This window comes from Kogia breviceps, chromosome 6, assembly GCF_026419965.1.
Source record: "Kogia breviceps isolate mKogBre1 chromosome 6, mKogBre1 haplotype 1, whole genome shotgun sequence".
NCBI classification, from domain to species: Eukaryota; Metazoa; Chordata; class Mammalia; order Artiodactyla; family Physeteridae; genus Kogia; species Kogia breviceps.
The window spans coordinates 1,208,418-1,234,075 of NC_081315.1; the positions used below are offsets into that span (position 1 = coordinate 1,208,418).

The 25,658-nt window shown below is 40.9% G+C and overlaps 1 protein-coding gene across 12 annotated transcripts in view; it reads right to left on the reverse strand.

The window, feature by feature from the left end:
• PDGFC (platelet derived growth factor C) overlaps positions 1 to 25,658 on the reverse strand; it is a 374,883-nt gene that overhangs the window by 149,709 nt on the left and 199,516 nt on the right. For 4 of the 12 annotated variants that reach the window (XM_067035419.1, XM_067035426.1, XM_067035425.1 and 1 more), the window contains 3 exons: positions 20,576 to 20,783; positions 15,681 to 15,898; positions 2,756 to 2,946 (listed from right to left, as the gene is read on the reverse strand). In XM_067035419.1, coding sequence (XP_066891520.1) covers positions 2,756 to 2,946; positions 15,681 to 15,898; positions 20,576 to 20,783 — 617 coding nt within the window. Of the gene's footprint in view, positions 1 to 2,755; positions 2,947 to 6,393; positions 7,925 to 15,680; positions 15,899 to 20,575; positions 20,784 to 25,658 lie in introns of those variants that run through there. The other 8 variants (XM_067035424.1, XM_067035423.1, XM_067035422.1 and 5 more) reach the window with 5 other exon arrangements.

The following is a 25,658-nucleotide window of genomic DNA, read 5'->3' on the forward strand; positions in this document are numbered from 1 at the left end:
TACAGAGTGAAGTAAGTCAGAAGGAGAAAAACAAATACCGTATGCTAACACATATATATGGACTCTAAGGAAAAAAAAAATGTCATGAAGAGATTAGTGGTAGGACGGGAATAAAACACAGACTTACTAGAGCATGGACTTGAGGATATGGGGAGGGGGAAGGGTAAGCTGTGACGAAGTGAGAGAGTGGCAGGGACATATATACACTATCAAATGTAAATTAGATAGCTAGTGGGAAGCTGCCACATAGCACAGGGAGATCACCTCTGTGCTTTGTGACCACCTAGAGGGGTGGGATAGGGAGAGTTGGAGAGAGGGTGATGGAAGAGGGAAGAGATATGGGAACATATGTATATGTATAACTGATTCACTTTGTTGTAAAGGAAAAACTAACACACTACTGTAAAACAGTTATACTCCAATAAAGATGTTTAAATAGAAAAAAAAAAAGAATGCAATGTGCCAGGAAAAGGCCCCTAAAATAAATAAATAAAACAGTTTCTAACACCAGGATAATAACAGTCAAGGGGAGCTTAATCTCAGAAACAAAATTCCAACAAAAAGTTCAGTTGCTAGTAGCATACAAGAAAGGGACATATTCCTGCTACATGAATGAGAATTTAAGAGTGAAAGAGGAGTTTATGGTGCGGCTTAGGATAATCTCCATTCCAACCTCTCTTTCCAGATACAGTAATGAGGTAAAATTCTAAACATCCTCACAAATATGGCTAACTTTAAAGAGAAGCAGTTAGAGGAGGTAGCATTATATTTTCTCTGTTGTGAGTAGAAGGGCAAGGAGCAATGGTTTCTGGGGAGGCAGATGAAACATGGAAACCTGAGAGTGGGGGCTGATGCCCTTGGGCAAAAGGAGAGACTCAAGGTCTTTGCACAAGTCTTGAATATGATCTGAAACCTTCCTCTCTCCTTTCCCCACTCCATGAAGAGTGGATGCTTTTCCCAGAGTGAATCCCAGCACGAGATATTTTACGAGGGGGCTGAGCAGAATTCTTTCATCAATACCACACTGTTTTGATTACTGTAGCTTTGTAGTATTGTCTGAAGTCTGGGAAGCTTATTCCTCCTGCTTTGTTCTTTTTCCTCAGGATTGCTTTGGTAATTCTGGATCTTTTATGGTTCCATATAAATTTTGGGATTATTTATTATAGTTCTGTGAGAAATGTCATGGGTAATTTGATAGGGATTGCATTAAATCTGTAGATTGCTTTGGGTAGTATGGCCATTATAACAACGTTAATTCTTCCGGTCGAAGAGCATGGGAAATATTTCCATTTCTTTGAATCGTCTTTAATTTCCTTTTTAAATGTTATGTAGTTCTCAGCATATACATCTTTCACCTCCTTGTTGAGCTTTACTCCTAAGTATTTTATTTTATATTTTGATGTGATTTTAAAAGGGATTGTTTATTTACATTCCCATCAAAAAGAATGAAATAATGCCATTTGCAGCAACATGGATGGACCTAAAGGTTACCATACTAAGTGAAGTAAGTCAGAAAGAGAAATAAAAATAACATATGATGTCACTTATATGTGGAATTGAAAATATGATACAAATCAATGTATCTATGAAACGAAAACAAGACTCACAAATATAGAGAACAGATTTGTGGTCACCAAGGGGGAAGGGAGTAGGGGAGGGGTGGACTGGGAGTTTGGGATTAGCATATGCACACTGTTATATATAGGATGGATAAACACAATGTCCTACTGTATAGCACAGGGAACAATATTCAACATTCTGTGATAAACCATCATGGAAAAGAATATGGAAAAGAATGTATATCTGTGTATAACTGAATCACTTTGCTGTACAGCAGAAATTAACACTTTGTAAATCAACTATACTTACTTAAAAAAAAGATCTGCACATTTCTCCAAATGATCTCTATCTCCTTCCTCCACAAGAAACAGAAAATTAAATAGAATATAATATCTAATCCTCAAACTGTAGTTCTGGTTGGCAAACAAGTTGTAGAAAAGTAAAAAAGGAGTCAAGAATTTACCCTTCCCACATAGGGTAAACAGTATTCTGGACGTAAACTATACATATGTAAATAATCAGAAAAGAATTAAAGGCATGGAGATTATATAAATAACCTAATGTTTTATAAAGAAAGAGGAAGGAAGGAAGGAAGGAAGGAAGGATGGATGGAGAGTGAGAGAGAAAGTTTGGCAAGAAAAATAACCTAAAGAACAGAAGAAAATTTCCCAAGATGCTTTAAGTTATAAAAGAGCTTATTAAAAATATAAACATTAAACATTATTATTAAATGTTTCAATGTTTTGTATTAGTTAAATGTTTATTAGAACATAACATAAATAATAAACTTCAGTGAGAATGGTTACTGAAGAGGTGGACCACATTGTCCGAGAGCTTATTTCCTCTTCTTAAGAGCAAAATGATAGATGCTGACTGAACCAGAAACAAGTGCTTTGCAAGTGATTCTGTTTTTAACGTTTTCAAGAACATTTTTTCACTTTAGTGGGATCGTTTAAGCAGATTATATCTTGGGTTGATGAAATATTTTCCAAAGTACATATTTTTCTGTCCCATTTCAACTTTCTGTCTGTAAGTTTCAAGTGAAGATATACAGGAAAGTTTCACTAAAAAACAGCAAGCAAGATATGACCTCCTTTTAAATGAAATACCTATTAGTCACTGTCACCAAATAACACTGTGTAACAAACACCCTCAAGACCCCAGCAGCTGACAGCAAGAATTGTTCGTTTCTCACCCAAGTGCATGTGGGTTGCCTGGACTTGACCCCATGGCAGGACTTGACCCCATGGCAGGGACTGGGTTCAGAAAAGCAGCAGGAGTTCTGGTCCAGGGTGCTCTCTGGAGCACACTCTTCTCCTGGTTATGGCAGCAAAGACAGCAAGCCGTCTGCGCCAGCACATGGTACCTGTCACAGGTACTTTCCTCCTGTAGATTAGAGCAAGACATGGCAAAGGCCAAGTTCAAATGAGAACACACAGCCATGGCAAAGGTATAGACATCAGCCGCTACTACTGGTGACACAACTGAGTCCAGTAATCCCCTCATACTACCCATTCACTTATCTATATATACACTGACAGGCATAGATAGAAATGGTGTGGGCTAGGGTGATAGAATTTTAGATTTTTTTTTTTTTTACTTTATTCCTTGTGGGTTTTTTTTTCTTTTTTTTTGAAGGGGGGCTTTATTTCTTAAATGCTGCAGTATATAATTTAAAAAAATACTGCACTTGTAATTTTAAAAATAACTTCATTGAGATATAATTTGAACATAAAAATTTCACCCTTTTGAAGTGTATAACTCAGTGGGTTTTAGTATATTCAAATAACTATCACCACTATCAAATTTCAGAATATTTTCATCACTCCAAAGAGAAAACCTGTACTCACCAATAGTAACTGCCCTTTTACCCCCTTCCACTAGCCACTGGCAAAACACTAGTCCACTTTCTTTCGTATAGATCTGTCAGTCCTGAACATTGCATATAGATGGAATTATACATTCTATGGCCTTTTGTGAATGGCTTCTTCTCCCTAGCATAATGCTTTCAGGGTTCATCCAAGCTGTAGCCTGTATCAGTACTTCTTTGCTTTTTATTGCCTAATAATATTCCATTGTATGGATATATAACATTTTGCTTATCCATTTATTAGTTGATGGATATTTGGGTGGTTTCTATTTTTTGACTGTTATGAAAGATGTTATGAACTGTCACGTGCAAGACTTTCAATTTCCTTGAGTATATACCCAGGAGTGGAGTTACTGAGTCATATATTAGGTTTGGGTTTAAGGTTTTGAAGAATTGCGTCACTGTTTTCCAAAGTGGCCACACCATTTTACAATTTGACCAGCAATGTATAAAGCTCTAATTTCTCCACGTCCTCACCAAAACCTATTACTGTCTGTCTTTTTGAGTCTCACCTTTCCAGGGGGTGTAAAGTGGTTATCTCACGATTTTTTGTTTGTTTGTTTTTTGCGGGCCTCTCACTGTTGTGGCCTCTCCCATTGCGGAGCACAGGCTCCGGACGCCCAGGCCCGGCGGCCATGGCTCACGGGCCCAGCCGCTCAGCAGCATGTGGGATCTTCCCGGACCGGGGCACGAACCCGTGTCCCCTGAATCGGCAGGCGGACTCCCAACCACTGCGCCACCAGGGAAGCCTATCTCACGATTTTAATTTGCATTTCTCTAATGACAAATAAAGTTAGCTATCTTTCTATGTGCTTCTTGGCCATTTGTGTGTATATATATATTTTTTTGAGAAATGTGTATTCAAGCCCTTTGCTCATTTTTCTATTGAATTATCTTTTTATTGTTGAGCTGTGAGAGTTCTTTATACATCTTAAATATAAGACCCTAATCAGATATATAAATTGCAAACATTTTTTCACATTATGTGATTTTTCTTTTCGTATTCTTTATGATGTCCTTTGAAGCACAAAAGTCTTTTTAATAATGCCCATTTATTTTTTTGTCACGTGTGCTTTTGGCATCATATCTGAGACATGATCACCTAATCTAAGGCCCTCAGAATTTTCTATGTGTCTTTCTTAAGAGTGTCATATTTCAACTCTTACATTTAGGTCTTGGATACATTTTGAGTTAATTTCTGTATATGCTGTGAGGTAAGGGTCCAAATTTATTCTTTTGCACGTGGATACCCAGTGGCCCTAGCACCATTTGTTGAAAAAAGAATACCCTTTCACCATTGTATTGTCTTGGCAGCCTGGCCAAAATCAACTGACTGTAAATGTAAGGGTTTACTTCTGGACTCTCAATTTTCTTCATGTCTGAATTTATTAGACTTACCACACTATTTCTACAGCTTTGTAGTAAGTTTCAAAGTTGGGAAGTGTGAGTTCTCTAAATTTGTAGTTCTTTTTCAAGATTTCTTAGCTATTTTGGGTCCCTTGCATTTTCATATGCATTTTAGGATCAGCTTTCCTATTTGTTAAAAAAAATGCTAGCTGGAATTGCATTTATAATCTTTTAAAATAATGAAGTTATTAATGTTAAAAGCTATATTTCCTACCAAAATACTAAATTTCTTCCTAAAATTTTATATAGATTTAAACTGAATAAAAATTACTATAATGCCTTAGGAGTTACTAAAGAAACTGGATTTGGTGTAGGTGGCTGTTCAAATGCAGAAGCAGAGTGCAAAAGTGTATAATGAACATTTTAATACACATAGGAGAAAATTATTGAAATAGATGAGTGCAGAACCATTGGTCCATAGAGAGTGCTAGCACACGAAACAGAAAGACTCACAGACATAGAGAACAGACTTGCGGTTGCCAAGGGGGAGGGGTGGAGGGGAGGGCTGGATCAGGAGTCTGGGGTTAGCAGATGCAAACTATTATATATAAGATGGATAAACAATAAGGTCCTACTGTACAGCACAGGGAACTATGTTCAATATCCTGGGATAAACCATAATGGAAAAGAATACGAAAAAGAATGTATTGATACACGTATGTATAACTGAATCACTCTGCAGTACAGCAGAAACCAACACACAACTGTAAATCAACTATACTTCAATAAAATAAATTAAAAACCAACAATTGGAAATGCTGGATAGAACACGGTTCCACCGATCACTGCTCTTAGATTTCAGAGCCTCTTGACTATGCTAATGAGAGTTGTCAACTGCCCAGAGGGAGAGGCAGTGTAGACCTTCCAGGGGAGCAGTTGGGCTGTATCTAATCAGCCTCCAGGGGGCTGCAACAAAACTATGGAAATAAGTCAATAAGACAGGGCACTTTTTATTTGTCTTCCACATGGTTGGGCGCAGGGTAGGACTGCCAGGTGGGAAAGTGCCGGAAAGGGTATTGCCTTGGAAGAAGAGTCTGGGACCTAGATGGCTCCTGGGCAAGTTCAAAGGCAGGGATCAGGTGTTGAAGATACCAGCCTGTAGAGAGATCTACCTCTGAAACTGAGGCCGCCACCTGGAGGAGTGCCGTGTAAACTGTGTGGATCCACGTGCCACATGGACCTGGGCTCAGCTCCTCTAGTATCAGCCGTTGGAAATGAAGACAAGAGTGGAAAGTTACAGGATCCCCGCCCACTGTCAGTTTCATACTACCATATAAGCTATCATCAAGCATTTCATTAACCACACGCAACTCCAAGCCATCTGCAATTTAATTTCCCAGCAATTACTATCAAGATGACTGGGAAAAAGAAAACTACTGCTCGAAAGCACTGGAGTCCAGGGGCGGGAAAGTCTCACCAGAAATAGTCACTTTTCTGCCTGTCTTTTGAATTGATACCAGCTTTTGCATAATAAAAATCATGGTAATCATGGTAACACCAAAGTCTGTCGCTTCTATTGTCTTGGCATTTAAGAGACAAATCTTGCAAACACACACTCAGTTTCTCCCCGAAACCGCTGCATTCTTTTATTTGGTGATTCAACACATTTTTAATTCAAATAGTCACCACTATTAAGCATTTTACAAGCAAAGGATCTGACTGATTTTCTTTTTAATTGCCAAAGAGTATAATAAGTGAATCGGTTAAAGGATATACTTCTGTACATAAAAATATTCATGTATTTATACAAGTGTATGGAACAGAGTTTAAAGACAATCTAACCAGAACATCACAATAAATAGGATGTGGTCCTACAGGACAGCCAAGCATGCTCTGTCAGGAGGCTGTCAAGTCTCTCTTTTCAAGGTGCTTTATGTTCTACTGAGCTAGGCTCACATTTCCCAAAATAAGGGTTAGGGGTTAGTAATTCCTGGATCTGGATGCCTACGGGAATATGCTGCTTCTCGCTGGCGTCTCCGATTATGAGGAGTGGAAGATGACATATTTATTTAGTTTCCAAGAGTCTTTGCAACTTATAAAATTCTATCCATTTCCCATGTCAATATTTAAAAATGCAGACTGATCTAAGCTCTAGCACCATACAAGAAGGAAATACATGTATTTTTGTCAGAGCAACAATATTTTATATCATCTTTGTCCCTCTGGCTATAACCATTCTGTTTAGAAAAATTTACCAAGCTAAAAATAGTTGATCTAGGTTGTCATAAAAAAGAATATTAAATACCTTTGGTAAAAATAGATATATTTAACAAGATTAGAAAAGCAAACAGTTATAATGTCAAAAGGAGACTATTAAAATGTACACAATAACACAAATAAACCAACGTATAAAGTGAAGATAAGGCCACTCTTCTCAGGTTTGTCTGTTCCAAACCGTGGATGGAGGTCTGTTCTTCCAAATGGTAGAAATCTGAGTAAGAAATAGGGAAAATCCAGTCTTTCCTATCAGCGTGACACAAGTTTAATTCATGGCAACACAGTCCTTTTTCAAAACCCACGTTGGTAGAACTCAGAACACTCTGGCTTATGCATGTGAATATGAGAAAGAATCCCAGATTTCTGTGATTGTAGGCCCAGAGCAGGGGGCTTTAGAGTTAAGCAAGGCAACAGAACCAGGGGCTTAGGGGCAGTGTTTCCTGTGCTGACATGAACCTAGGCCACATCCAGACAAGAGACACAGACGCAGCCAAGGGCGCACGTGGGGACTTTGCCACTAACTAGGAATCTACAAGGTTCATCCTTTCCCCGGCAAGGACTTTTCTCCTGTCGTGGGGCCTCTCCTTCAAAGGGCCGTTGCACAACCCCTAATTCTGCGTGGTGTCTCCTCTCTCAGAACACGCCATAAATCCTGAAGATGAAAGGGCCCTGGAACCAACAGCCAGCCGGGATTGTGGATGGAGATAAGGCACGAGTTCTGTCGCAGGGGCAGGCCTGAGCCACCGCGATGCGTTATCCCCCGGGGTTCCCCCTGCACACGCAGTCACACTCCTCGTGATGCTCCAGGGCCACGTCCGTGAGCGACTTATGCAGCCCCCGGACGCCCGTCTTGGGTCTCAACTGAAGGACCTGAAAGGGAACGATGGAAACCACCTTTAAAATCAGGCCACGTCTGCAACTTCTGATTTCATGGACAAGGTCAATTTCAGACCAGAATCTCGGGGTCCAACAGTGACCTACACATTTTAATTTTTAACTACTGAAGGCAGGATAAACATATTCCCCCACCCCTCAGAGAAATCACAAATGATCGCCATCACTGTATGAAAGGAAGGACCTTTTAATACCAACGATTTGGAAGGAGTCTGCTCAGAATAAAGAACAGTCCTTACACAGAGAACGGACTTGTGGTTGCCAAGGGGGAGGGGGTGGGGGATGGATGGAGTGGGAGCTTGGGGTCAGCAGAGGCCAAGGTCCTACTGTACAGCACAGGCAACTATATTCAGTATCCTGGGACAAACCATCATGGAAAAGAATATGAAAAAGAACGTATATATGCGTATAACTGAATCACTTTGCTGTCCAGCAGAAATTAACACAATGTTGTGAATCAACTATACTTCAGTAAAATAAATTAAAAAAAAAAAAAAAGAACCGTCCTTAAATGGAAAGACCCACCATGCCATGCCCTCTTTCCTTTACGCACCTAACTATATTAGAGAGACTTTCACCTTGGTTAGGTGTCTTGGAACCACTAACGCGCAATTCATCTTTCTGTTTGTTGGTTTCGTTCACTCATTCATTTATTCACACACTTAGCAAATATTTATCCTTGAAGCCAAGCGGGCAAGTACTGCGATGCTGTGAAAAGAAACATGGTCTGCAGCTGAGTCTGAGTCAATTATGCCGCTCATTAATGCCCTTGGCTAAAGGTCAAGTCCTCCATCAACTTGATGAGACGGATTACATGTACTTCGTAGACATCAGCTAACTTTCTGCAGCTGCGTCCTAGTGCACTGTAGACAGTTTGGCAGTCATAACAAGAATGTCTCTATTAAATGAAGTTATTTGCAGTTTGGATGGTTGAGATTCTTAACCAGAAATATAGCACGACGGACACTGATACTAAACACACCCTTTTCATACTGCGACGGAAGGACACGGCTATGTATTCTATAAGAGACTATCTGACGTATCTGATTAAGAGCTAACTACTCAATGTGTATTGTTACATTTTAGGTCTTATGGCAGAAATGGTCAAGTTTTAGACATTATGTGGCTTTGGCTTATGAACAAAGCCTAGAGCACAGAATAATATGAAGTTGTCCAGTTTCTCTGCTCTCTGGGTCTGACACAGATAACTTCACAGAGCAACTTCTAAAAGATATTGTTCCTGGAAATAGTCATTAATCCAAAAAGGCGAAGGGCAGGTTTTATGACCGGCTTACTTGAAGATTTAAAAAAGAAAAAGAGAGAATCGTCCCTAACTTGGAGTACGTGGTCATATCGAAGGTTAATTAGCTAACATGTTTTGAATGCTTACGGGGTGCCAGGTGCTCTAATAATGTTTTTACATACTTTAACCCACAAGAATTCTATGAAGTAATTTACAATTATTACCCCTATTTTACATGTGAGTGAACAGAAGCTTAGAGAGAATGAGTGACACAGCCAGTATCTGTACTTCTGCCAACAGAAATGATTAAAGTTGCAGTGATGGATACTAATTTCATCAGCACTCAGAATATTACTAGTCATACACTGTTTATTTAGTAACTTTCTCCCTAGAGAGATAAACTGCAAAATCTTATGATAACGATGAGAAACAGTAAACTTTTAAAGATTTTCTATTACATTTGCAATTCCAGAATAAAAATTACTAAGACTATTATGTTAATGTGAAACTGAACCCAATGAATATTGAATGTAGATCACGGGTTGGTACTGATTTCCTGTTTTTCATCAACATAAGGTGGTGTCAAAACCAGCTTATCTCGGGCTTCCCCGGTGGTGCGGCAATTGAGAGTCCGCCTGCCGATGCAGGGGACGCGGGTTCGCGCCCCGGTCCGGGAGGATCCCACGTGCCGCGGAGCGGCTGGGCCCGTGAGCCGTGGCCGCTGAGCCTGCGCGTCCGGAGCCTGTGCTCCGCAACGGGAGAGGCCACAACAGTGAGAGGCCGGCGCACCGCAAAAAAAAACAACCCAACTTATCTTAAGATGCTGGCGCTATACCTTAGTAGCACACTCTCACTACAAATGGCTTCTGGAATGAGGTTGGGTGGAGATACACTGCGATACTGGCATAGACAATGTCTTTAATTCCTATGTCCACTTGTATACATTTTCCCAGTTGGCAGGGGAAAAATAACAATGAAAGGTAATGGTTAGAGAGGCCGCCATATACAGTCGTGACAGTCAATGACACCAGGATGCAATCCTACAGTCTCTCCTTCCTCTGCAGTGCTTATGCAACATGCGATCACCAAATAAACGTCCCCCCCCATGCCAAGTCTTCATCCACTGATACCTGTGGTTACAAATAGCAGAAGCATCTCATAATGTTCCAGTGATGTTAAGTTCTTGTACGTGGTGTGGAGGGGTGGGTGATAATTAGTGTTTTCCCTCTTTTTTTTTCGGTACGCAGGCCTCTCACTGTCGCGGCCTCTCCCGTAGTGGAGCACAGGCTCCGGACGCGCGGGCTCAGCAGCCACGGCTCACGGGCCCAGCCGCTCCGCGGCACGTGGGATCCTCCCGGACCAGGGCACGAACCCGCGTCCCCCGCATCGGCAGGCGGACTCACAACCACTGCGCCACCAGGGAAGCCCAGTGTTCTCCCTCTTAATTCCCTTTGAAATTTTGGACCTTGGGAGACAAAGAGAGGCTTGGAAGATGACCAGCAGGTCAAAGATAATGTTAAAGAAGAGAATTTTGTTTTTAGGACATAGCTTATGACACAGCAAAGAAACAAGGTAGAAGCACATCTCACAAAAATGTTGAGAAAGAGTTTCCAACTAAAATTACGAGTCCATGAAAAAATAATCCAGGGAAAAGCTAAAACCAGAGACTGCGGACAGGACGGAACAGATCAGGCACCGAAAGGCCCATCAATGAATGATGCCCCAAATTCTGGGCGGCAGGCATGGAACCTTGGGCAGTGGGCTCACTACTAGAATAAGGCAACTGAGCGGTATATTTATTTCCCCCAAACAAACAGATCTAAGCAAGAAAACACTATGTGTTAAGGAAAGAAGTGAAACTAAATATATGAGGATATAAACAAGGTGAAACTCATCATGCTGATTAAGAATGGAAAAAAGGAGGAAATATGTTTCTTTTGTCAGAGTCTCCCATAGATCTTTTTGCCAGAAAGAGAATACCTTCCTACCTCTGGGCAAATTCATTAAATCTTTATCGATCATTTGTCCTACTTCAACGACGCTAGGAACAGGCAGGAAGTAAAGATGAGTGAGGCAATTGCTAGCATTTACTGAGGGCTTGAAATGTGCCAGACCGCGTTCTAAGCCTTATTCATCATAAGGCACGAGGGGTGAGAGCTCACTTCACAGATGGAGAAATCGAGGCCCAGGGGAGGAAGTAATTTACTCCAAGTCACACAGCTAACAAAGGTCAGATTCAAACCCTGGATGCCTGTCCTTGGAGTTCCTGCTCTTGAGTGCTACACTGTAACGGGATCTCTACTCTTAGTTCTCAATTTGGGAGAAACAAATACAAATAAATAATAATTATGAAATAATAAAAGTTATAGAGATATCTCTAAAGTCCTACATATGCACAGAGGAGGAACGAGTTATGCTGGGATTGGCAGGAAACTCAAAAGTGTTTCAAGGAAGGGGTAACATCTAAGTTTATACGTAGGTAAAGCTCCTGTCTTGCTTTTTTGAGAATTCCTATTTGGGAGATGGGGAAATTAAGAATAAACATTTTTTGTTTTTGGCTAAAATGGCTTCCAATAAAGAGTATCTGGTGACTGATACAAAGAATCAATCTTAATGATACTATTATGCTATAATATTATACCAAAACACTACTACAGTAATATCATTGTTATATTTTATGAGACTTTTAAGTCTGTAAACTTATTTTTGATACAATGGTTGAACAAAACTCAAGGAAAACGCTAAAGGAAAGCAAAAGAGGGAATAACTCAGTTATATTTGTAGTGATACAAATGGATACACATCAACTTAAAACGCAGGGAAGCTGGTATAATAGAGCTGGATGGAATAGAGAAAAATTAAAACTCCTAAGCTCTATCTTTGCTTCTGCCTTGTCCATGAAGTGGGATAATCTTTAAACTGAAAATTGGAGCAATGATCATCAAAAAGAATTAAAGCCCAAGATGGGCTTAACTTTGAATGAGTGAAATCTCTAGATCCAGATTAATGGTTTTCGATGACTTTAAGAACTATTTTGAATTATGTTTTCAAAAAATTTCACTCATTTAGGAGTAGTACTAGACTCAGAACTTACTTCCAAAATATAAGACTGAGAAAAATCTAGGCCTCAGAAATCATGAATTATACCAAACAAGTAATCCGTTTTTCATAGGGTAATTTGATGGTTAACAAAATAACTATCACAGAAAAATTTATAATTCCCATAGAAGAGAACTGAGATGATTGGATTGGAGATATCTATGAGAAATGTGGAATAGGTCACCATGTATATTTCTGCACACACACATTAGAGATATTTGTGGGAAACGTGTACTACATGGTCATACAATTAGATAAGCATCCAAAGTTGTAAGTGTGGACATGCAGATAATACATATCATCAACCCCACCTGAAGACTGGAGAGGCTAAATCAATACCATTCTGGAAGAAGGTCAGTGAGTGTCCAAGCGCTGACCATGGCCTTTCCCTGCACAAGGACTTTATCTCAGACTTTAAAACAGATACCGCACATTCTGGGGCAACTTTCTGGAGAACCCTAAAACTAATAGTATTGGAAAGGAAACTTACAAGTGTAGCAAGTATAGCATGCGGGCGGATACGCTTGATCTGGGGACTGATTCAGCTGCCCCAGAAGCCTGACAGCAACTCAGCATCTGATAAGCTTGTTTAGAAAAGCTCTGGGTTTTACAGGTTGTAGCAAGGCAAGTCATAAACCCAGGACTTGTTGGCTAAATCAGGTCCCCAAATACACTTTGCTTAGTAAGTCCCTGCTTTAGAGAGTTCAGAATGAAAAGATTTTAGGTGGGGAGAGATCAACCCAGCTTCGTTCCTACTCTCACCCTATTCTTTATTTTTTAAAAATTTTATTTTATTTTTTTTGTGTGCTAGGCGGGCCTCTCACCGCCGTGGCCTCCTCTCCCGTTGCGGAGCACAGGCTCCGGACGCGCAGGCTCAGCGGCCACGGCTCACGGGCCCAGCCGCTCCGCGGCACGTGGGATCCTCCCGGACCGGGGCACGAACCCGCGTCCCCTGCATCGGCGGGCGGACTCTCAACCACTGCGCCACCAGGGAAGCCCTCACCCTATTCTTTTACATGATGCCAACCAACTCTAAGATCTGCCTACCCTTTAAGGCCTTTTAACTTCAGTGTGCTTTAGAGCTGTCAGCTGATGTAGAAAAACTCTAGTCATTTAATCAGAGAAATGAGAAAATGCAGAAAGAAAGGGAAACAGTACAGCAAGGCAAAATAATAACAGTTTAGCCATTAAGCAAAGTCAAGGACCTTTAGTTCCTCCTCACGGGCTACAGATGATATTCTGAGTCAGGTCCCTTGAGCTCTTCTGCAGATACTGAAACCGCCACCAGGTGGAAGAAGGTAACTGCATGCTGCCCACCAGCTCGGAGACCCCAGACCGGTTGGAACCAGAAGGCTGATGATGCGGACTCGCGATGACCTCACCACCAACCAATCGGAAGTGCCCACAGGCGGATCACACGCCTCAGCCCGTCTTTAGAAACCTGTCCCTGAAAGCCTTTGAGGAGCTTGGGTCTTCTAAGCACTAGCTGTCTGGCCTCCTGGCTTGGCACCTGCAGATACTGCACTTTCCTCCACCACGACCTGGTTCAGCAGCTCTACTGCCCCAGCAAGCAGACCCGAGTTTGGTTCGGTAACAAAACTACCACGTTAAGGGCTTTTTCTTGACTAGACTCCCAGTTCTCAGAGTAGCAACAAGCCGTCCTCTGGGCCGAGTGAGCTGGGGCTGCCGCAAGCTCACGACGGCCCCTCCTGGACGGGAGTGCAGGCTGCTCCCGGCACGAGGATCTTTCGACGCGTGTGGTGTAGAAATGAAAGTGGGGTATGAGGTGGCAGGCAACAGTCCTGCTTTCATCCCAGACCGCCAGTTTTGGACGTCATCTTCTAAAAACTGCCATCCAGCAATTGTCAGAGAATAAGGCCTTCGTTTGCACCTATTTGACCAAGGTGAAGTGTCCTGCGGATGGTAACGAGTTAATGGTAGATCTAGCGTGGAAACAGGGACCTTGTCTGGAATCCGCTGCTTTTCTCCCACCTACTCAGCCGCCAGCACAGTATCGGGGGACAGCTGGGCAACCAGGTCACGTGAGTGCAGCGTATGACCCGACCCGTTCAGGTGACCCAACGGATGAGGCTTCACTGGCGTCTTCACTCACAGGAAATCTCATTTCCTTTATTAAGTGCGCATTTAGTCTGTGTTCTTCTTTTATTTAGCAGAAAAAAATGAAATGAACGAAGCCATATCCAAATGAAGTCAGGAGGTAGGTTTTGCTTTGGTTTTGTGAAAATGGAAGTTTGTAAAAGACATTTTGTAAAAACTGAAGGGAGCCATCAAGAAGGGATTGCCTCCAGATGTACGAAAGCTAGGTGCTTCTGGGGGGGGGGGGACAGGAGTGGGGAGGGTATCACCAGGGATAATGAAACTTTGCAATGTATAAACTCCTTCCCCAAGGCTCTGAAAAACAATGATTACTAACATTTAATATCGTATTTTCCTTAATTCCATGGAATAAAGGGAAGGATGAAGAATCCATAAAAAGCTTAACATGCTATTTGGGGCACCATGAATAACAGGAAGATATAAATGATGAAATAACAGGAAGTATAATTATGAATATGTCCCTTGGAATTTATGTGCCTGAATTGCCCCAAATGGAAAAATAAATATTAAAGATCTTTATTTTCTCCAAAACAGACCATAATTTACTTCCAAGTTTGTCTTTAAAATATTTTCCCTTCATATTTTGAAGAGGTGAAAAGTTTCACCCATTTTTCCCCCCTGGAAGAACACAGTTTCTTTTTTGTATGAGATAGAAAACCTCCACTGAGTACCCATGATGTGCTATCAGAGAACAAGCTTTCTAAATCCTTGATGTCTGGTTTCCTGAGTTCAAGGTCCTAATTAAAAAACAGGGACTTCCCTGGTGGCACAGTGGTTGGGAATCTGCCTGCCAATGCACAGGACACGGGTTCAAGCCCTGGTCTGGGAAGATCCCACATGCCACGGAGCAACGAAGCCCATGCACCACAACTACCGAGCCTGCGCTCTAGAGCCCGCGAGCCACAACTACTGAGATTGCGCTCTAGAGCCCGTGAGCCACAACTACTGAAGCCCGTGCGCCTAGAGCCCGTGCTCCGCAACAAGAGAAGCCACCGCAATGAGAAGCCCGGGCACCACAAGGAAGAGTAGCCCCCGCTCGCCGCAACTAGAGAAAGCCCGCGCGCAGCAACGAAGACCCAATGCGGCCAAAAATAAATAAATAAAACAGATAAATTTAAAATAATAATAATAATAAATGAAAACTTGAGCTCTTTGGTAAACCTTGGTTTTGTCTGGTCTGGTTTTCGTGAAGACGACATCTCCCTTTTAAACCAAAATCCACTTCAGAGAGGCTGGTCTGCCATCTTTCGGGAAGAGAAAGGCTGTCCGTACCTCGTGATACTTCTTGGTGACTTTGCTGGGGACACACTGACACTCGCTGCAGGTGTGCAGGCAGCACGCGCAGTTCCCGCCGCAGCGCTTCACCAAGAGACAGCCCGGCCAGAAGACGGTGTCGGTCCTCTTGAGCTCCTCCCGGATGGACACGGAGAAGTTGCGAGGCGTGCAGCTATAGAGCCGCACCTCTTCCTTGAGCAGGTTGAGGCCCAGCACTGCACGGCACACAGGGGAGGAGAGGAAGAGACGGTCACGCTCTGAGCCTTGCGAGCTCACCAAGCGCCCTGGCGCGCTCTCTCCTACGGAGATCTAGACATCGCCCGGACAGTCGCCCCAACAAGGCCCCCGATTATTTAACCAGGTCTTAGGGCGATGCAGCTCGCAGGCTGGGCTTTCCGTTTTCTGGCAAACAGAGCTTCCTTGTGACCCGGGGACGGATGAAGGGATGGCATTGTGCAGTGCTGAGGAAGGAGCCTACAGAAGAGTTACCAGCTGTAAACAGGAAACTTTCTAGTGAAAAAGGGGGCTACACCTTTTAACCTTTGGAAAAAAGTAAACGCGGGGGGCGTGGGAAGGAAGAATAGAATGTGAAACGGAAGCTTTGATGAAAAAACAGATGCGCTTTTTAGAAGGATGACAAAGCTCCCGCAGTGAATGAAGAACAACGTAAGGACACTTGTCGACAGAACCTTCTATAATCTTCCTGGCAACAAGAATCATAGGGTGTGAAAAGGAAATGAGGCAAATGAATTTCTGAGGACGGCTGAGTGGACCAGGAGTGGGGAAAGGGATACGTTTTAAAGGAGCAGCAGTTGTTGGAAAGCACTGCTTCTGGCGCGTTGAGAGATTTCTGGACTTGGAAACTGGACTTAACTAGACTCCTTTTCAGATTCCTACTCTCCTGAAGGGCAGAAGAAATGTCTAATTTATAACCACGGCCTCTATTCTTTTAGTAACTTGGTTAACTATGCTGTGTTTTATTCTTTAAGCGAGTACCTACATGTGAAGACCAAGCCAAATATCCTTTCATTAGATTGTTGCAGTATATTCTAAAGAACCATTGTTTTGAACTATAAAACGACACTGCCTCAGTTAAATTATATCAAAATAACACATCATGTTTAACATGAGCTTATATATAACATAGGAAGTAGCTGATAATTATTAGGATAAACAATTCTAATATGATTTGAATTTCTCCTTTATAGCTTTGCCTTTCTTCCCCTAGAAATATCAAATAAAAGCAATTCCAATAAAATTGAAGTTTTGAATAACATATAATTCATCAGAGCTCTTGTCCTTCAAAAACAAAGTTTTTATTAAAATTTAGGAATCCTATCTAAAATATACTAAATCTGGTTAAATACCTTTTCAGTAATATTGGCAACATTATAAATAATATTTTCTGGTTAAAGATAGCTTTAGATAATAATAATCACTACATAACCAAGTCTTAAAAATGAAGTGCCAACATTTTTAAATACTTTTAAAGTGACAAGGTAATTAAGAATCAAATGTGTGAAAAAAAAAAGAATCAAATGTGTGTTTTCTTAGGTAGGTTATTCTTGGGTATGTGGTCAAGTTTTTCTAAAATGTCAAAGGAAGCCAATGTAAGTATTTTCAAGAAATATATTACAGCTTATGCAAATGCAATTGTCAATTATAAGCACAGGTAAACCATATGGTTGACTAAAACCTTGGTCAAGTAAGGGAAACACAGAGGAAATGCTAATTCAATAAGTTCATTTCAACATCTTATTCAGCTAGAAATTATTTTTTCCAACTCAAGAGAAAATCACTGTTTTATTTGAGTATCTAAAGATTTCCCTTTCATCTGAAAAATGACCCTGTGACAGTAAAGCTTTTAAATATTTAAGAGGAAAAGAGTTCATTCTTTCGAGGGCCATTAAAGAGAAGCTTATCTCTAATAAAATTAATGAGATAATTAGGTTAAATGATGTCACGTATTTTACCTCATTTCATTTTGCCGAACCCTAACCTGTGTCTATATACGTACTGCTCTTGCAGTGTCAAAGCTGTATATGAGCTTCTTTGAATCTTGTCGCTAGAAGTTAACATCTAGGCAAGGAGACAGAAAACCTAAAACAGGCACACACATACAAAAGCCAGTTGCCAAAGTTTTTAATGCTTATTTAAGATTTATACTTCTTTAGAATGTGAATGAAGCTCTTAGCTTTCAAAGGATATTCATCTGCCTTAAAGAGTTTTAAACATACTATTTCATGAAACTAGAAAATGAGTCTGTATATGTTCGCTTTAAAATGTTTACTTAACCACAATAAAAGGTTAGATGGATTTCCCAAGTGAACCAAGTTATGATACCTGCTACAATGTGAAAATTTAAACAGACTTTCAACTTAGCTTCCACTCATCTATCATGTTTGACACAAAAGTCAAAAGCCCTTTTTAAGTACTAGTTAAGCCTGACTTAAAAAATATGGGTTTTTCTTGTCTGTCGTAGTAAGGTATGAATGAACACGCTGAATCAGAGGAAGAAAGGGAAAATAAAGAAAAGGAAAGACATTAACACAGTCCCCTCTGGGCTAAAAATGCAAGTAAGGACTTTACATTTAACACATATTATTTGAAATTTATGCTTCCTACTTCTAGGGCTTCAAACTCATCTAAGCGTCATTAGAATAAGTCACGTGACTATGATTGGTGTCACAAATTCTCCAAACATTGGGTAGAACATCTAGTCAAAAAACAAAGAGAGAGAGAGAGAGAGATCATGCACCAACACATACGTTTTAATAACTTAACTGTAATAATGTGGAAGTTTCCCTCTGCAAAATATTTGTAAAGTCAACTTAGCCTTCAGATGCTTTATTTCCTTTTCGTAACAACCTCCTAAGACAATACATGCATTAGCTTGTCTTTCTAAAGAATGAAGATTTGAAGGCTGTCAATAAAAATTGTTCTTCTAATGCCTATTTTCTGGTTCAGATTCATAAATATTGCAAGTTTTCCTAAAAAGAATAACACTGATTGAAAAAAAAATGCTCACGGTTTACTTTGTCAGTGTTCATTCTTTTCAGACACTCAGCCCAAGGATATTCTATTAACGTAATGCAACCTGAGGGTGGTCTTTCTAAGATGAATGTGGTAACGCTGCGATATGTTTATTCTGTGGAAAATCTATCTCAATCTCTAATTAGAAGCTTTTAAATGTTTTACTCCTCCTTCCTTTGTAGAAAGACTCTTGGGAGGGGAGTTGGTTTTGTCTATAGAGATGTTATCCCACACCTGCATTTTAGTTTATGTAGAGTTCCAAAAATATACACTGCTTTGCTCACACTTACTGTACGCTTAAAACGTTAATAGGTTTGGCAAACTGCAAAGGGCTTCCATTTGGAAAGTGTTAAATGAATATTTGAAAGATCTGGTTCAGCACTGGGCCTTTTAAATTCACCCTAGCCTCCGGCCAAATCTTCACTGGGCACCACGTGAGAGGTACAGGCATAAAGGCAGGGAAAGAGGGGAGATTTTCAGGCTCGTATCCCAAGTTCGGCTGTCAAAAAACTAGACCTGAGCTCAGTCCGGTTGACTCCTTCTGTTTCTAAGGGATCCACAGGATAATCTACCTCAAATTGGCTAACAAAGGCTCTATTCAGGGGCGTTTCAGCCAGCCTTGCAAATCTTCATCCTCTCGCTCCTAAGTGGGAGGGAAGGGAAGCGTTGGTGGTGGTGAGTTATTTATCACGATCACGTCCTATAAGTATGTAACCGTTTTCAGCATCTGGACAAGATTCAGCTGCCTCTGGACGCGAACAGCGATTTCCAGTATCGCTGAGAGGAAACCAGGGCTGCTGGTCCAGCAGAATACCGTGCTAGGCAAGTCGGAACACGATCTGCTGAGATGGAAGTCCTGATCAGAAGGGCTGCGACTCTTAGCAGGAGAGGCAGGAGTCGGGTTTCTTTCCGACCAGGCTGATGCAATCTGCCCCTGGGAGTCGCTCAGACGAACTAGACACTGTGCTCTCTACAGCCTTTCTGCAGACTCTCCTCCATTCTCTAAAGGGACCCTGGGTAGACTTCCAGGTTTCTGACAGACTGAAACAGATTGTCTGAGGGCTTTATAACTACCCAGTTACCTTTTCATTTGTGTTTAAGAGGGATGCTTTCCAAGTGTAGGGTGACTAGGAAAGTTACCTGACCGGAGAGCAGATTCAGCTCACATTATTTCCAATCTCTTGACCACGTGGAATTAAGTTTAATTATCAACACTTTCACTCTTGAAGGGAGAGGTGCTCATAGAATCAAAAGTGATCATTTCAGAAGCGTATTTACGTAGAAAAAATGATCATGGTGTGAGTTCCTTTAGAGCATTATTTTCTTACAGTGACTTCTATCTTGGAAACTACAGTTCTGTTTTCTGGGGAGCCATTGTTATTTTTCATATTATTTAGAAAAGTTTCTAGGCTGACGAAATGGAAATTGATATTAATCCTGACTCATGGGGTCATGGTGGATACAGATTTTAATAGAGCTTTCCTCTTTTCTAGCCCTAAACCTGGTTTAGCAGCTACGATAATCTCTCCTGAATCTCTGAATCAATATACCCCAAATATTAAGTTTGAATAAGCAATGTTTCTTGTGAAATGTAACACAGGACTTCATCAGAATGATATTTTTGAATTAAAGAAATCACAGGAATTTTCAGCAAAAGCATCTCTTTTAAGCTTCCAAACCCTACTTTTATATGTAGTCTTATTTAATATGTAAATATGCTCAGGGGTTACGAAGGTGGATTATTTAAACTCATCGGGGAAGAATTTTAAACTCTCCTCATTAGAAGGTATGGCAGAAGACTCTGAAACATTAGCTGCTAAGAAACTTAAATGAGGCCCTAACCTGAAGAGAGAGCTTACCTCGGGATTTCCTTCCAAACACAAAAGCCTTGCCCAGCAGTTGCCAAGTGGGCCTGGACAGATCTTCTAAGTCCAGCTGCCATCTCTCTGGTTCAAGATACCGAATAAGATCTTCCAAGGTGCTAAAGGCAGTGACAGCATTATTAAGCAGGTCCAGTGGCAAAGCTGCAGCGGGCGGCACGGAAGGACTCACAGTTTCCGTGAGCTGCTGAAAGGAAAACAAATCCAGTGTCAGACGGCAACCCTTTTAAAAACGACTGTGCTCCTTCTGGACTCACGCACGAGGTTAGGTAGGCAGGCGAAGGCCGAAAACACCTGGAAGTGAAAATTGGATTCAACCCCAGTGAGCGGTAAACTGCTTTGCAAAGACTTCACGCAGATGCACTTGGACGGAGTTTCTGTGGGAACAGATTTTCAATGGGCAAGACGTTCACTTTCGTTACCACAAACCATGGTAGGTGTGGGTACCCGTTGTTTACACAAAACAGAAGATGCCTCCGTGGTTCAGTTGTGGACTTAACGGAGGAAGCCTTAATAGAGTTTACCGAAGTTTTCTTTTGTTTTCAACTTTTCAACCTCCTCATTCTGGAAAATCACCTGGGAGTTATGCAAATGTGTGTCAGAGGAATTAAAAATTTAATAAAGTAATTAACCCATAAAGAAAAAAAAATAAGTGAAAAGCTAAAGCCTTTGACATTGGAGAAGAAGTTGTTAATCAAGATAGAAAACACCCAAACCATAAAAGAGAACTTTGATAAATTTGCCTACATTTTGTGTAATAAACAGAGTTAAAATACAGACACTGGGAGGACACCCGGGCAAACCATATCCTGTCATAGGACAGAGTATTCGGAAAAAAACAAACTCAATAGAAGATGGACGAATTCCAGACAAGAAGCTTGAATGGCCACTAGACATGTGAAAACATGCTAAAATTCATTAGTTATCAGAGAAATGCAAAACAAAATGAGATATTTCACATACAAAAAAAGAGATAGTATTTCACTTACAGGAGATCAGCGAGCATTGAAAGGAAAGGATTGCCAAGGATGTGGGTAAATTGGAATTCTTCTGGTCTGCCTGCAGAAGTGAGTATATATTGGTATCACTGTAGTTGATGTAACTGATGTGTGCAGGATACTAAAGTTGAAGATGGCTATGTCCCATGTCCCTGTAATTCACTTTCGAGCTTATAATCCTTTTATTTGTGCACATGGAAATATGTGCACGTGAATATCAATTCCTCACAGTGTTGAAGGGGAGAAAAACTGAAAACCACCTAAATGCTCAGGTAGAGAGCAATGGATTCAAGTACACCATTTTAAAAGGCAAAGCACCGAAAGGAGGTGATAACTTCAGGAAAAGTTCATTAAGAAACACCCTCCTCCCCTCCCCAGTTTTTACAGTGGACTAAAAGTGGCAAGTGGTAGATTACAACTGAAATCAAAACAGGCAAAATAAATACAGGAACAAATGCTCCACTTACTTTGAAAAATTTATCTATTTGCTTATCTGCAGAAGAAGAAGGAAAGGGAACAGTATGGAATAAAACATTTATGTTGACTGATGTTTATTATAGTAATGTTTATAATAACAAAAAGTTGGTCACAATCTAAATTTACAATAGCGGAATAGTTAATGACCCTGCAGACACAACCTGAAATAGTGGGACAGGCATTAAAAACGAGGCCATCTAGCAAGATGTGGAGCAACCAAAATGTCCACCAACAGAGGAAGGAATAAAGACGACGTGGTACCTGTATACGATGGAATATTACTCAGCCATAAACAAGAAGGAAATCATGCCATCTGCGGCAACATGGACGCCCCTAGAGATTGTCATAGTGAGTGAAGTCAGTCAGAAAGAGAAAGACAAATACCACAGGACATCTTATATGTGGAATCTAAAATATGACACAAATGAACTTATCTACAAAGGAGAAACAGACTCACAGACATAGAGAACAAACTTATGATTACCAAAGGGGAAAGCGGGCCGGAGGGGGAGGATAAATTAGGAGGTTGGGATTAACAGATACAGGATATTAGATATAAAATAGATTAACCAACAAGGATCTGCTGTAGAGCACAGGGAACTCTATTCGATACACTGTATTAAACTATAATGGAAAATAATCTGAAAAAAGAAGATGTATAAATATGTATTACTGAATTACTTTGCTGTACAGCAGAAATTAACACTACACTGTAAATCAACTATACTACAATAAAAAAATGAGGTCTTCTAGGATTTTTTAATTAAAAAAGAAACACCTAATATGTAGTAAATGATGAGAAATCCAAGCTATGTAAACATAGCATTATTATACCATGATTTCAACACACATACATTGAAACAAGACAAAGAAAAATCAAAAGCGCCTAAAATGTGGAGTGTTCGTCTATGGTTTTAATGAGAATAGGTGATTTTCATTTTCTTCCTTATACCTATCCATATTTTCAGCATTTTCTATAGTAAGTATGGATTCTTTCTAGAGATCAGGTAAAAATGATAACATCTGCTATAATTAAAAAAAACTATCATATCAGCTCTTCCTTTTCATCCTCATTACTCAGATACAGGGCAGACCCTGAAAACAATGGACTATATTTAGCAGTCTCTAACTGTGTCTCCCTGCCTTTCCTCTTTCTTATTCCTTTTATTCTACGCTGCATAACCCTGGGTTAATCTACCTAAAATAAGTTATCGCTGATCACGGGATGGACTTGGACAGATGCCTAGAATGACTGCTCCTCTGGAAGATCAGATCCAAATTCCTCACCCTGCACCCAGGGTCCTCACCATCTGACCTGCGCTCACCTTTCACATCTAATCCCCCGCTCATCAAAGACAGGCACATTTTGTCCCAATCAATCTAGTCTCCTCTCTGGCTGCTGCACATGTCATATTCCTCTGACCTTGACCTTGCGCTTCTCCCCATGCTAATGCTGCTGCCCCACTCCCATGGGCAAAACGCTCCGTCTTGTGATCCACATAATAAATCTTTACCATTTTAAACAGCCTTTCTTGAAACCCAATCCATCCATGAAAGCTTCCCGAGGAACAGGGCCATTGCTTCCCCAAACACCTCAATTGGGTCAATTTGGAAAAGACCCTCTCCAGGCTATCCTGTGGACACATGGCTTGAAAAGCAGAGGGTGCTCTGCCAAATCAGAAAAAAGAAGGACATCCATCCTCTGGGGCAGACACAGCCCCTGCCGGGAAGCATGGCTTTGCCCATGGTGGTAGTGGGGTTTATAGAGGATAATCAGCAGAGATGAATGTGGCAGCTTTGGTCAACACTGATTGCATTCTTATTTTAAAGATCTACTTTCAATAATGTCAAGATTCTGGCTAAAATATTAGCACTAAGATGTTTTTCCATTATTCTATCCAACTTTTTTTTTTTGCAGTACACGGGCCTCTCACTGCCGTGGCCTCTCCCGTTGCGGAGCACAGGCTCCGGACGCGCAGGCTCAGCGGCCACGGCTCACGGGCCCAGCCGCTCCGCGGCACGTGGGATCCTCCCGGACCGGGGCACGAACCCGCGTCCCCCGCATCGGCAGGCGGACTCTCCAACCACTGCGCCACCGGGTAAGCCCTGTCCAACTTTTAAGAGTAGAAACCACATTTAATATATTCCTCTTTACTACCAGAATGTTTTTAATTGTCCAAGAAATGCAATATTGCCTTGCTACAGAGTACTTTTATGACTGATAAGTACAGAATGGATATAAATAAGCAATTCTCTAATAAAAGTGTTCATTACTAATTTAACCAATTTGGTTAATACTGATTAAATTTATAATGTGAAAAACTTGATGCAACGGTTTTGCAAATTTTTAAACTATAAGCCAAAATGTGTATGTTTATGTAAAGTGACAAGAGTCAGTATTACTCAAAGGATAACTGAGTTATGACTGTGATGATACAAAGCAAATCAAATGTGTCAATCTGCACACAGAGGCCAGTGTGTAGAAAGCCTATACAAAAAGTATACAGTATTCATTTAAGTGTCAGAGTGCAGATGTATATTGTAGGTATGATGTAAAATTGTTCTTTCTGCTCTGGGGTTGGCTTATTTTGCTTCCTCGTCTGTTGGAAATGTATAGAGCATTCCTTCAAGAACAATGAAAAGTTCCAACTGAAACGAGGACCGCTGAGATAAAGTTTAAAGTAGTTACAGAGAAAAAGAAAAACAAAATAAGTCTGTAATGTTGGACAAACAGAATATGCCCATCTTGGGTTCAACGAAGTATCAGAATATCAATCCCCTCAAATGACAAAGGGAAAAAAACAACTTGGCAAATGTTACTGCATGCAGATGACTGGTTGTTATAAATCTCCACACTTTTAAATATTGAAATTAGAATAAGACAATGCTTTAAAAAGATAACCCCGTACACACATGCACACAGGCGCACACACAGCAGTCCCCACCCAAAAGAAACAGGAGGGGAGAATTAACTCACTTCCTCTGGATTCAAAGATTCAGTCCCAGGACAGAACAGAGGAAGCAGTGCTTTTCTTTTTTAAGGGCTTCCTCATGACTCTCACCCACCCACTGGTTCAAGGAACAATCAAGTTGCTCACTTTTGAAGTTCTGCTTTTCTAAGCTGTCTAAAGGGATTTTTCAGAGAAAAGGGGGGGCATTGGGAATAAAAAAGTTAGAGGGAAAAATATCTTCTACTTTTTTTAAGCTTTAATTTCTCCTCTAAGAACTCCTCTTTCTGGTACAAGCGTAGAGGCTTTGCTCTCATATTTAGCGTCTAGAAAAGTCTACCAATATCTTTGCTGTGTAAAAGTACTTACGATTGGGCTAAGTGCCTCGAATTGAATTGGATTTGCCTATTCCCCACCCCCCAGCTCTCTCAGTCGCCATGAAAATAGATGCTTATCACTAAGCTATGGGTTGTGCTGGCTGTTTAGTGGATGCCAATGTTCAGAAACAAAAAGCAGAGTTTCTTGGCTTCTGTAATGTACATAGCTAACTAAATCAATACCCCTACTTCAGTAAGCCAGAGAAAAGCTTTTCTGCTCTTCTCTTCCGTGTAGCAGCAGTAACCTGAGTGGATAACCTAA